At 37.6% G+C, this 13,829-nt stretch overlaps 1 protein-coding gene across 2 annotated transcripts in view; it reads right to left on the bottom strand.

Annotated features, from left to right (window-relative positions):
- NR1H4 (nuclear receptor subfamily 1 group H member 4) overlaps positions 1–13,829 on the bottom strand; it is a gene marked incomplete at both ends in the record, with an annotated part of 33,149 nt that continues 19,320 nt past the window's right edge. For both annotated transcript variants that reach the window (XM_080623189.1, XM_080623188.1), the window contains 5 exons: positions 1–239; positions 1,543–1,656; positions 10,832–10,978; positions 12,494–12,593; positions 13,654–13,752. In XM_080623189.1, the coding sequence (XP_080479315.1) occupies positions 1–239; positions 1,543–1,656; positions 10,832–10,978; positions 12,494–12,593; positions 13,654–13,752 (699 nt within the window). The remainder of the gene's footprint in view (positions 240–1,542; positions 1,657–10,831; positions 10,979–12,493; positions 12,594–13,653; positions 13,753–13,829) is intronic.

Raw genomic sequence — 13,829 nt, forward strand, 5'->3', positions numbered from 1 at the left:
TCACTGCACATCCCAGATCTCACAGAGCAGAGGTGTGAATTTGTGATCATTCACTCTCCATGACATCAGCATCTCTGCGTGATGATGGTTAAATGTCCGTAATTCCGTCAGACGGCCCAAAAGGCATGCAAAGTGTTGAGGGTTATCTGGGTGGTGAAGTTTGCAGAATTTCTGTAGTATATCCAGCAATGGTTCTTGAAGCCTTTCCACGGACTCCCTGTCCCTTATGTATTGTCGATCTGGTTATGGTTTTAAAAGGAAAGAAGTAATTAGCAAATATATGCTCTGATACAATGTAAATATTTTCACTGATAAATGAATATAAAAATATTCCAGTATTTACACTGGGTACTGGTGTTCACACAGAATATTTCTATTCATGTAAGGGGGAATAAAAATAGTTAAGAATGTTTTTTTTTGTTTGGAGTTTTCATGTAAGCTTCCTACTCCTATCTAGGGAACAATTTCGACTTTGTCAAAAACTGAACAGTTTTAACTTGGAAATGTTTCTTTGGGGTTGAATTGTCATCTCTCAGTGCAGTTCTGCACCTGAGTACAGCCTGTGATGCATTGCAGCTGCTGAACAGCACAGCATAAGTTCTTGGAGGTGTTGTACAGCTGGGGAATTTGGCCAGTAGAGAAGAGCGTACATACTGGTCACCAGGGAGAATCAAACATCTTCATCCTCTAGTGAAACTTCTTTGTTAGAAGTTGTTCTTTTAATTTACTGATTTGTGTGTGTTTGGGTATTTGGAGAGGGAGGAAAAGAGGAGAATTTTTTTTTTGTCACTGAAATTTTTTGATGAAGTTTCTTGAGCCACACTGACTGAATGAACAATGGAATTGCTTCACCTTCCCATCTTCCATGAAACCGCAGTGTCTGTCTTTTGTCCTGAAGCATCAGCTTCTCCTATTCCTATGACAGTCAATTTGTTTGAGTCACTATACAATTACTCCGTGTTTCATAGGCAGAGCTAGTTTTGTGTTGTCGAAGAGTTTTTACAGCAAAGCCTCTAAACAGGGCTGAGACGCTATTGTGCTGATACTTCTGAAAGGTCAGTTTCCAACACTTTATAATCAAGAGGCCAACTTGCTACTGTCCTTCTGCTCTTGACACCCTAGTGTTTGTTTGATAAAGGCTGAAGACCTTTACTGCTATTCTCTATCTAAGTTACAGAGTTTCCCAATTTCCCTCTAAAAAATGGTAACATTCCACAGTGGTCTGTAGTGTTGTGCATGTAACCACAACTGGGATTTTCTGAAGGAAAAAGCCTGTCATGGTAAGCAGTGAAGACATACCAGTATTTTTTTTAAGCATAGCATTTAGGCACCTTTTTCCCTTCTATGCAAAACCAGATGGTGTAGCAGGACATTTGGAGCTTGGACTTGTGTGTTTGTTTTCTGGTTTAACAACTGAATATACTGAATAAGCATGTATGGTCACTTACTCTATGTAGAATGTAAGTTTTTACAAGTCCCAGGTCATACTCCTCCTGCTTTCTTTCCCAAACCACTAATATTTAATTCTGGATGAGAAGTTACCTGGAGACAGGATAACTATGGCTGTAAGCAGTGCATATTCTTCCTGTGTCATCTTCAGCTCTCCAGTGCTTTTATAAAAGTTAAACATGGGAGTTATGAATTCAGCTGAGATACCTGTGAGAGGGAAAAAAAAAAAGTTATATTATTTTGAAATTATTGAAATAATCTGGTTTATTGCCACAGAGCAATTATTTAGTGTTTGAAGCCTTGGCTGTCTTCGTGGGGGAAAATTACTACGCAAATGGGCCTGATGCGAGACACTTAGTTGCAAAACTGCAAGCGCATCCTTGTTTTTCAGTTCAGAGTAGAAACCAGCAAGCACTGGAAATTTCACATGGTTTCAAAGTCTGTCTTTCAAGCAATTCCTTTTCCTCTACAGGTTTGTCCATCTAGGTCTTCAGGACAAGCCTCATAGGTGGTTTTCTTGCTGTCTGCTGATATTCTAGCTGTCTTCTCTTTCCAGGATGCAGTTTGTGAAACAGTCCCCATGCTCTCTATCTTTACATTAGTTATATGGAAACCTCTCAGGGTGTATGGTTTAATTCTAGCCCAACTGTACTCTACTAACTACTGCTACTGCCTTGGGCAGTTGCTTCAGTTGTTTCCATAAAAAGACTTAACTGCATCTTTTATGTTGCCTGAAAATTTACCTAGGTCTAGGATTACCTGTAGTCCAAGATCAACTTGCTTGCAACTGCTACTACTTTTAAGTATAAACTAGTGTGTTATGAAGTACAGAGCCATAAATAAAACCTAGCCCAATTTAAGGATGGGATTTTGTGATTCTCTTGCCATCAGTGAAACCCTTTGGGATTACTGAACTGGGGCATGTGGATGGGGCTTCTTCTTACTGACTTTGTCATCTAGTCACAATGTTCTTACTTAGCCTTAAATTACAGATGTGCTTCGTTCTGCTTTTTGGTGCAAAAGAGAAGTAGATCCTGTGACATCAATTACTATTTTTTTTAAATGCTGCGTGAGTCACTTGGAGCAGCCACTAGACCGCTGGCGATGTGTGCTTGCAGCTCTGAAGTGGTGGCACCAATGGGGTGTACACATCCAAATCAGTGGTTCTGCAGCAAGAGCCTTTTGGCCTTCCTTGGCTGAAAGGATCGAAACCTCCTCTGTTCACACAGATGAGGGCCATAGGTTTTCTTGTAATTTTACTCTTAATTTTGAACTGTTCTAGGAGAAGCCTTGATATCTTGGTGTGGAAACCACATGAAATAATGCGGTTTTGAGTATTGTATAGAACACAAAGCTGAAGTCCCGGATTGGTGAGGTTTGGACTGCCTTCAGTAGGGGAAATTCAACTGAAACTCAGCAGGCGGAACTCAAAGGAAGGAAACATAAAGTCACTTGACTTAACTAAGAAACAGTCACATTTTGCTGTGACAGTGAGAACTTACTTCAGTCAGTGGCATAGTTACGTGTCCCAGCAGCGAAAGTATGGTATTGCAGGGTGTGGTTTATTTTGTGGCTCAGTGATGTGTTTAACATATGACATAAGCAACTTGTGTTCACTTCAGATTACATGCCACAAATCTGGGGTTTATAACAAGTTCAATACTGTTGAGAAAAGTCTAAGTCAATTAAGCAGACATATGTAATGCAGGTCAGCTCATCGTGTGGAAGTTAGTAACACAGCTGGAGCTTTATACAGAGCAAACAATAGCATAGTCATCTAATGTTCTGTGAGGTTTATGTTGTTAGTCATCTGCGTTAAGTATTTAAAATTTTAAACTCTTGTTATTGCTAACTTTAGGGGAACCGCCTGTCTCTCTCAGGCAGACATAAATACCCAAGTTCCTTACAATATGACGTATGTAAGGAACACATACATGTGATGCACCAAAGTCTTAAAGGTCACATGAATCTAGAAACAGGGAAAAAAAACCTCCAGGTTTTTCCTTCAGGGAGGTGAATAGCTCAGGAATGACACGAGAAAAGCCCAAGAAAAAGTGGATATTTTTAGAAGTCTGTGCAAGGTATCGTGACGCTGGGCATGATCATCTTGGCAGCAGAGAGGAAATGGAAGGAAGTGGGTTGTGACCAAGACTCACAGAATCACAGAATCCCAAGGGTTGGAAGGGACCTCAAAAGATCATCTAGTCCAACCCCCCTTCCCATATTCATAGTTTGATATTTTTTTTCTTCTTTTTTTTGGGAGGGGGTGGGTGGAAGGCAGATTAGTTTTTAGCTGGATGAATTTATTGTTTCGCTGACCACAAAGCTCTTCAAGTCCTGCTGTCAATACAGCAGATGTGAGATGAAAATGATGGTGGTGAACAGCGAATAGAATGACTAATTCAGATCCTCATTGGTCTGGGCATCGTGTAAGCGGGCAGTAAAATAATCCTTCCCCCAGAAAGCTTATAGTCAAACATTAAGAAAATAAAGCATGGATGGCTGAAGAAAAAAAATGAGTATAGATGTGGAAGGAAATGAAATTGCAGCAGAGAATTTCTCTCTGGATTACTGTACTCCAAAGAGAGAAATAAAACAGAAGAGGTGAAAGTAAGTGAAAAGGGATGTTTCAACAATGCAACTGATTTACTGCTTTTACTAAAGAAAATAGAACTTTGAAATTTTTAAACAGAAATATGTCACTGGACAATTATGACTAAAACCATGCAAAATTTGAGGCTAGGATAATGGATTATTTTTTTTTTTTACTTGGTTACTAGTTTTGTTATCATCCCATCTGTGTTGGATTTTCCCTGTTACTTCATCATCTCATATGCACGTTACACAAACCAGTGTTCCATCACAAGAGGGGGCTGTTTTCTAACGTGATTTAAAAAACTTCAGTTTGGATTTAATGAGCTACTCCAGAAAGCAAAAAAGCAGGAAACAGATGTTTATAGTTCTTGCCTTTTTTTTTTTATTCTTATCTACTATAAAAAATGTTGTCACTTCAAGTCAGGTTATCAGAAAAAGAATTAAAGGCGATTTGGTGCTCATAAGTGGAAATGCTAGAGGAGAAATGAACTCTATGACTTTTCTAATGTCATTGTTACAAATCATACTCCAAAAGTGAGAAGAAAAAATAAAATAGATAAAGTTATATTCCTGGCCTCACCTGTGAACAGAAAAGTTAACCCCATCTAACCCTCTATTTAGATCAGACAAGAGCCCTGCAGAGTACTATGTCAGCTAGGCAGAGCTTCCTGGTCACTGTTAACAGTGCTTCTTTCTTCTTTTCAAAAAGGTTTCAAAACTTTCTTTCATGCAGCATTACAGCGATAAGAACATGCTTTCCCTTCACATCACATTCACAGAGTGCATCATTCTGAATTACACAGAGTTCTACCTAACCACCAGCCTAACTCTATCATCTGCAGAAGGTAATGCAATTAATTTGATTTATTTCACTATGTTAATGCATGACTGACTATAAAATCCAGCATAGTCAATGGGAAATACTAGCTTTACTGAGTACTTGCAGCATTAGACTGGAGCAGATTTAAACCCATGAGCATTATTCACTCAGCACCACTTCTTGTACAATTTCATTCCTGACCGTAGCTTAAGAGAGAGCATTGGTTTAGACCTGGCCTTTTTTAGGGTTTTGTTCCTGGGATTTGTCACTGAAGGTGACTGTTGCTTTCATAAGGTTTAGAGTTGCAGGCTGTAAATAATTATCTGGCTAATGTAGTCCTGAAATAAATGTTTTTACTGTAATATTGAGTCAGTATTGCCAGCTTTTGGAGACAGCATTCTTTCTTCTATTTTAGCTGTTCAGTAAAACCGAATAGATTAATCTATTGCAAGAAGAAAGCTTGAGAGTAATTACTAATTAACAGTAACTAGCACTGTGTGATTAATATGGATATAGAGGTTTTTTTCTTGATAAATATGGAAGTGCCAGTGGATATGAAACCAAGGGTTGTTTTATGAAAATAAGATATATTAATTACTTGCAAAATTACTTCTTATCTTTCACAGTGTTTCATCTACCAGAAAAGCTTTCTCACCAACTTATGAGGTCTACCTGCTAAGCTGTTTAAATGCATCAGTGGCCCTTTGAACACTGACCAAATTCACCCTATTGACACTGAGAGCCGAAAAGGGGAAAGTCGAGCTAGTAGAGAAGATATACCAGAGCATCTGCACTTGACCTCTCCTCTGTCATCATCTCGTAGACGTTAAATGTCCAACTTGAAGGAGAGGTTAGCATGTGCCAAGAAGAACTCACAATCAGGATAGCAAAACCCCACCTTCTCAAAAGCAATCAGTAGGACCACTGTGAAGCCATCATTGAAAGCAAAGAATCCTCAGTTAAAAAACCAAACAACAAATAAACCAGACCTGCAAGGAGGATGCAAATGGCATTGCCACACACCACCCTTCGGCAGTGGCCTGAGTAGCTACAGTCAGGAGCAAAGTATGGTCTAGCACACAGCAGCAGCACCTGCACTGCCTGGAGCTAGACTTTATAGGTCCAGTCTAAGTAAGTTTCTGGCCTGTGGCAGTACACTTATGTGGAAGCGATTGGATCCCCTGACGTCTGTTCTTTTTTTCATGGGTATAAATTAACTCTGTAGATATGATTTAAACACTTCTAGTAACTTCGTTAGTAATTCAGGAACATGGGACCGGCTAACTCAGTGCAGTAGATTGTACAAGACTGTATGCAAACAGAAAAGCTCTTTCCTGTACTCTGCAATTTAAGGTGTTCCTAATTTCTAAATGCCTGGGGCAGTGTGCTAATTTTGGGTCAGGTCATAGGATGGTGTCTCCTTCCTTGTGGATGCACATGACCATTTGGTGCATTGAACACTTCGGACTTGCCAGCGAAGATAATTTTGTTTCTTTTGCACACACTTCAGCAGAAGGGTTTTGGAGCACTACTGTTACTCAGTACTAATAATCAAATTATAAAAGCCAAAGGCAACAGAAGTAATTAGGTACCACTGTTCTGGTTCCAAAATTTGGCTTTTGTTTGCAGGAGCCTCTTACCCAAATCAATGTGAACTTTGTATCCCACATTCAAGGGCAAAAGGGGGCCTGTTGCCAGTGCTTTGAAATAGTGTCTATTTCTTGTATTCCTTGGATCTCACTGTTCTTCAGCACCTGTAACCCATCCAGGTAGACAAAAGTATGTTTTACAATGTCAGGTGTCCTGCTGCTAACTGAAAATTTGGATCCAGATTCTTCTGTTTCTGTTCATATCAGATAGTATCTTATTTCCCAGTACTGAAATTAGTAGAGCTGCTGTATAGAATAAAATGACAAAATAGACACCTGCGTCTCTTCATGACTACTGAAAGCTATATTGTAGGAATACAAGCCATAAATGCTCACATCAAAGTGTCTCAGCACTGCTTTTAAAAATATTGTACTGTTTGATAATGGGGATAATTTGCTTTCAAAATAACACAAAGAAACTAAGTATTAAATTACTAAGATGTCAGCCTTTCACGGAATGAGTCAATTAGTCACACATAGTATGTGCGTAGTGAAGTATCGAGTAAGTGGCATAAGCTCTCATTAACATTAAATAAAATGTATGTATTTCTCATTAAGTCTCAATATTAGGGTGAGTAGAAGAGGAACTCAGTCTCAGGAGCTAATGAAAGCTAATGAAAGAATTTCCATAGCACTTTAATAAGGAAGACCACCAGAGAACAGAAAAAGGCAGCCCCTGAGATGCACCAGGATTTGAGCAGTATGCGCAAGCTAAGAAATAAAAATACACCTCATCAGCATGAGAATAAAAGTGAGTTTTGCTAATGCTCAAAGGTCATCATGACCAGATCTCTGGCTTCTTTATCAGAAAAGAAAGGAAAAAAGCAAATCCATTCGAGTCAGACTGGAGAAGGCATAAATATTAATAGGTGAGAGCAGCTTCGAAGTGACATGGTGGCAGATGACAGAAGGCTGGACAGCTTGTGACTTTTAGGCAGGATGTCATCTCCACTGCCCTCCCTGATTTTATGGATACAGACATCAAGGCTTGACAATAGGTCTTATGTGACATTCAGAAATATGTCTGCACCTACAATTATGTGGACAGAAGATCTGACTAACAGCAATAATATATGGCTGATGGTCCAACAGTGTTTAGGACCTCACTAAGAGCTATTCATTACCTATAAATATATTTTCTAAACTCTCACTCAACTGTCTGCATTTCCTCTGCTTCTCTCTATTGCCTTTTCAGGGTGTTTCAGTTTGCTGCATTTATCCTTTCTTTTTTTTTTTTTTTTTTTTTTTTTTTTTGTAAAGTGTATTTAAAAAAAAAAAAAAAAAGTACCTATCCAAATTTATGCGTAATTCTTTTGAGTTTTCTTCTTTGACTTGGGATTAATATCTTTTGGCCAGTCTTAGCTCTTGGACCAGTCTATAACATGGTAATGACCAGCTGCAGCTTTGGGTAGCATTTGTCCTTACTGGTTAAGGCTGTGAGAGGCTGCTGAAGTTTCTACCCTAATATCACAGTTGGTACAGGTGATTATTCAACTTAAAGCCCTATGACGTGCAGAGGTGTGAAGTGTGTATTCAATATTTTTGAAAGCTGTATGTGTAAGAGATGATAACAGAATAATTTGGATGCCTTTCTCACATTTTGTTTAAACTCAGGACGCCTGAAAATGTGCAGAATTTAAACCACAAAAATAATCTGGTTTGGTATTTATGTTTTTTAAACAATTTGAAATTATTTGATTTGCCCAAATGTATAATTCTGGAATTTACCCTGAACTAAGACAAAATGCACAGAAAAATTGCACCAATGAGGGCTCTTAAAAAACTCTGGTAGCTTGTGCGATGATGAACAGGATTCCTATGAAAATTCACTGAAAATACACTTGGGAAGCATGAAAGAGTCAAACCTAGTAAAAGTCCTTCCTTTTATAAAATAATCTGCTTGCATTTTTGGTGCAAAAGAAGTGATACCAGTAACAGGCAGTTACCAGTACTGAAAACACAGGCAGAGGGGTGATTAAAAAACACATTTTAGCCCTTTCATGCAAGGGACATTGCCAGGTTGACTGAAATACCCTAGCAGGCAGCAATGTCAGTCCAAAATGAGAGACTGAAAATGTTGAGTGGCTTCTGGGTCTGTGCAGTAGCACTGACAGTTAAATAGCATCAGTAGCAGCAATTAACACTATCACAGAGATTTACAAGCTGTGTTTGTTGTCTACTGTCACAGCCCTGTGAAGTGCAGCCAAGGAAAACGTGTTTTAAGTAGGCTTGAATTTGCACAGAGTGGAGAAATTAAATACATGGAAACGGATATTTTGTCCTCTGTTCTGGATATTAATGAAAGGAAAGAATGCAGCCAGAAGCAAGGAAGCTGGATAATACGTTATCCTCCTGTAATACAGGGCGGGTGAAATTCTAGCAACAGTTTTTCCTTTTGTGTTTCCAACTTGACCCTGGCTTGAGGGAAGATGTTTTAGAGAGCCTTTTCCAAGAGCAATAAGATATATATTTGTATACATGCACACTTAAAAAAGTGACTGTGTTTCATTTCTTGGGAACTATTCAACCCAGGTTTTGTTCTGATCTAGAACTCGTGTTTAATCTACCTTGGAGGGGTTTTTTCTCCACAGAAAAAAAAAAAAAAAAAAAAAAAAAAAAAAGAAGGAATTGCAGGAAATCTTCCTTTGGAATAAATGGTACCATATTTAAAATTGTTACTTGTCTTAAAATTTCTGTACAAAATGCTATTTTGTTAATCTGTTGCATGACAGGTAAATAATATTACTGCATGATACAGTGTCATATTCCAGATAGTCATGTTATTATATGAAATGCTATCTCTAAGTCTAGTAAAAACTTGCAAAAAATAATGCATCTCATCTGGACTCAACAGTTACAGAGAATTAACAGGCTATTTTAAAAGTCTGACTAAGAAGAAAATTATTAGTATGACACGATGGTTTTTGTAACGTTCTGGATCAAAGTATTTCCTGCTTCTATTTTTTATGAACAGTTGACACCTTGAACAAGAAGAGTGATACTCACTGTATAGATTAGAAAAGCTTTCAGTTATTATGTGTTCATATGGATTCATTTCTCTAAGACCTATTTTTATCAAAAATTTAGCTCATAATCTCTTAATGAAGACATTTGGATCCATGCCAACTCATTACAGTTTCCAGGAAATATTAATGGCCTTCTTAGCATACTTCTCTGCCTGCGGGATCTGGACCAGAAGTCGTTCATATCACTTTGGAAGTCACCATTTCCAATACATCAAACAATAGCCTCTTATAATAAATAAAAATGAAAGAAATATTAAAAAAAGGATAAATTTAGAAATTAGTATGTTAAAGCCAAACCAAATGCATACCTTCAGCAATAGCATTATTTTCAAGATTTCTTTTCAGGTTTCAAATATAAAAGTATTGGCCTAATTTTACATATATCAATAGTATCTTCATGTAACTGATTTTAAGAGTTTCGGAAATGAGTTTAAGCCTATTTCTATGACTAGTATTGAGGTTTGATGTTTTTGTGTCTCTTCTCCTTCTGACAATTAAAGAAGGAAGGCCATAAGGTATAGACAGACTCTGATTCAGAATTGTTGCTACATCTGAAGTTTGAATGATAGGTGGCTGTGGGTTGGATAAAGTTTGCAGGTTAATACATAAAGAAGGAAAAACATTCAGTATTGCATTAGTGGAGCACAAAGAATACATAACAATGCAAAACACCACTTTGCCTGCTTTAAGGAACAAACCATATCCAGCCCTGTTTGGCTTTTCATAATTATAAAGATTTATGTCCAGAACCAGAAGAATTTGTCATAGCCACTGAGCCTTTGATGCACCTCAAGATGTAGAAAACACACTGAGAATGTCACATTTATAATTCTTCAATGCACTTTGTGCTGTGATTCAATTCTACCAAAATGACCCTAATAATAGGTGGTTCCCTTTAGTCATCTTCAGTAACACCCTAAAATCTTTTTTTTTTCTTTTCTTCTTATAATAATTACCTTTGAAAGCATAAATATTGATATTTTATGTGAATAATTTAGAATTATGGTATTTCTTCTTCATTGTTCTTTCATGCTTATCATTGGAGAGTTGCAACGGGTTTGTTTGGTACAGTGTTATTTGTAATACTTGCAATGTATTTATAAATAAACCTTTACTTTATGACCTTTAGCCTCAAGGCTGAGTTAGATTTGTTCTAGTCAATATAAAGAACACTATTCAGATAAACCTGTTTCAGTGCTAATAAACAATTTTACTAGCTTTCTAAGGGCAAAATACTGACTCAGAAGTGCAATGGTGTGGCTTGGTTTTCCCTTGTTAAACAGGATACTTACCACTATTGCGAATTCTTTCTTCTAAAAGGACAGTATGTCCTGTAGGAAGTTTCCTGCTGAAGATCTCAGCTGAACGGAGGAACATAGCTTCTACTGCTGAACCCTTCAGCAAAGCAATCTGATCTTCATGATCAAGGGTTTGGAAGCCTGGGGAGATGTTGGAAATAAGAAAGGCAGCAACACAAAAGTCCCTCCTATTTTCTATCCTGAAGTTCTTGCACATGAGGTGCTACACATCTGTATAACCTTGGTGTTGGTGTCAGTAGGATTGCCAAATAGTTGGGAAATTGAAACCCAGATTCCAGAAAATGACACAGATTTGGATGTCAACAAAGTTTAGGAGAATTAGACTTGTGTTTCAGTGTTCATAGTACTTTGAGAGAAACTTGGCAAGTGAAATCTAGTGATGTAGCGTAACCAATACAGGAATTTTGTCTAGCCTGATGCTCCCTAACATCTGCCATCTTTCCATCAGAGCCTTTTATATGACTTCACGCTCCTGTGCTGCTTTCAGCTCTTTCCATGCTCTGATGCAAAAGCCTTTGAAGCATCTAATTTAAAATATTTCACTTTGCCTTTGGAATAATATACTGTGTTACATAGAGGCTTCCTGCTGTGTTTTAAATATGTATTTTCTTTTTTTGGAGGGAAGAGACTGTAAAACCCACTGAAGAAGTCAGAACAAATTTGGTGACTTGTGTGAATACACAGCTGCTCCTGAAGAATGGTGACCTAAAAATCATCAGAAACTTTCCTCATACTTGCCAGTGTAGGTGCCCACTTTATACCCACCGCTTGATTCTATGAGGAAGCACAGAAAATATTGCAGATAATGAAAAAAAAAAGTGATAAATCTTGCAAGATATATCCTAAGTCAACACTGAAAATAATAGATTATTCAATTACAAAGCTCCTCCTTTCTTCGTTTCCTGCAAGCCAGTATCCCAGTTAGTATAAAAAATATAGTTACAACTGCAGTGCTAGGCTTTGAAGCAAGCCTGTAACACACAGAGGAAGGGTCCATATTATGGGAGTGCAAGAAAAATAATGTTTTCATACAGCCAAGCATCACAATGCACCTTCCTTAATAAAAAGGAACCTGTACTATGCCCAACGTTACTTCTTGAAGTAACATGAACTTGGGAGTTAAAAAAATACTAATGATAAACTCAGGTGTTCCTGAGTGCTTGTCCATAACATGCCATGCAAGGACCATAGACACTGGTGCCACCAACTAGGGAAAGTTCTTGTTTAGGACTCACAGCTCAGTGGATATCATAACCTAGAGACTTTGCTAGAAAGGCAGCAAAGGGAGTGAAGCAATCTGGCAAGCGTTTGTGGCAATTTAGAGGCAGATTATTCAGCATTACAGTGATATATAAAAATAAAATCTCTCTAGAGACACAACCTTTTCTCTGGCATTTTGTTTGTCAATAAGTAAAGAGTGCCACATCTCAGGGTGGCAGAGTCTGAATTATTCAACATATCATTCCTCTGATCACAAGGTTCTTTTTCTTTAGACAATGTCTGACGAATTCATATGTGTTAGAGGAGGAGGAATTTTTATATAGTCTTCAAAATATACACAACAATCACCAAATGGCAACCGAAAGGCATGTAAACTTTGCAATAACAAAATTTGCCCCAACACACTGGATATACCTGGTAGTTTTTTAGTGAATTCCACAAGAACCTGCACGTGACTGGTGGCCATTTCTGTTAAAATCAGAAAATTCCCTTCAGCACTGAATTCCTCCTGTAACTGTTAAAGATCAAACCAAACAAAATCTGTTACTATTCATTGTCACTTCACATTGAAGAGCATAAAATACAAGACTTATAGACTGGATAAGGCAAGAGGTCCATCTAACAATGTAATTTGTCTCCAATGGTTTTCAAAACCACGTATTTTTTAGAAGGCAACATAAGAAGTAAAAGAAGTAGACAGTGTCCTCTCCTCTGGAATGTCTGTCTCACTTTCAGTGTCATGTCTAGCAATCAATGATTTAGGCACATCCTGAGCTAGAAGTTCTATGGGTGCCATAATATATTTTTTTAGTATATTTTTTGTTTTGACCTCCTTAACCTCCCATGGAGATAAGTTCAACATATTAGTTATGGGTAAGTCAACCCTCCCCCTGCAACTGTCTTCCTTTTAGTTTTCAAAGGTGATGACTTAGGAAATAGATTCTTACAGTTGTTTGGGGTTTGTTGTGGATTTGCTTGTTTGTTTTTAAGGTTAAACATGACAGTTATGTAAAAAAAACCACCTCTTTTAAGCCTTATTTTTCTTTTTCTCCCTGCTTTCCAACCTTTTTTCCATCCTATCATGAAAACTGGGAGATCTTAAAGGAAAAATGAAATTTCTAAAAGCTAGAGAGGAAACGGAAAGAAGAGGGGATGAAACAAAAATGTTGCAAATTTGAGTTAAAAAAATTAAAAAAAAAAAAACATTTTCAAGCTTCCAGGCTAGTGCTCTTATGGAAAGGAAGCTTGGCTGCAAGTCAGACTCAAACCGCTGCCTATATTAACAATGTAAAAATCGAAACTCCCAATCAGCAAAAGTTAGATTTGAGGATGAAAATGTATTTCCAGAGTTGAAACCTTTTTCTTTGCATTCAAGTTTGATAAACAAACATGTGGTCTGTTGATAGAATGGAAGAGATTCTGTCCCACTTCCAGCATGTCTTAAGTGTAAGTTTTTATCAATAGTTTGCTCTACTACTTATTACAACTATTTATGCTAAGTACAAATATTTGCTGCTGTGTAATCCTCAGCTTCATTATCCACATCTCAAAAATCAATTAATCAACATACTTACCAGTTTTTTTGACACCTCCTGTGGTATTTGTTGCTTACTGTATGAATCCATGATGTAATCAAGAAGGTTTTGCTGTTCTGGGGTAAATTCTACTTTCTCCTACACTGGCAAAAAAAAAAAAAAATCCTATCATGCAATGCAGTCAGAAATGATCTGGCATCTCCTGCTTTAGGCAA

The sequence above is a fragment of the Psittacula echo genome (assembly GCF_963264785.1).
Source record: "Psittacula echo genome assembly, chromosome: 1".
NCBI lineage: Eukaryota > Metazoa > Chordata > Aves > Psittaciformes > Psittacidae > Psittacula > Psittacula echo.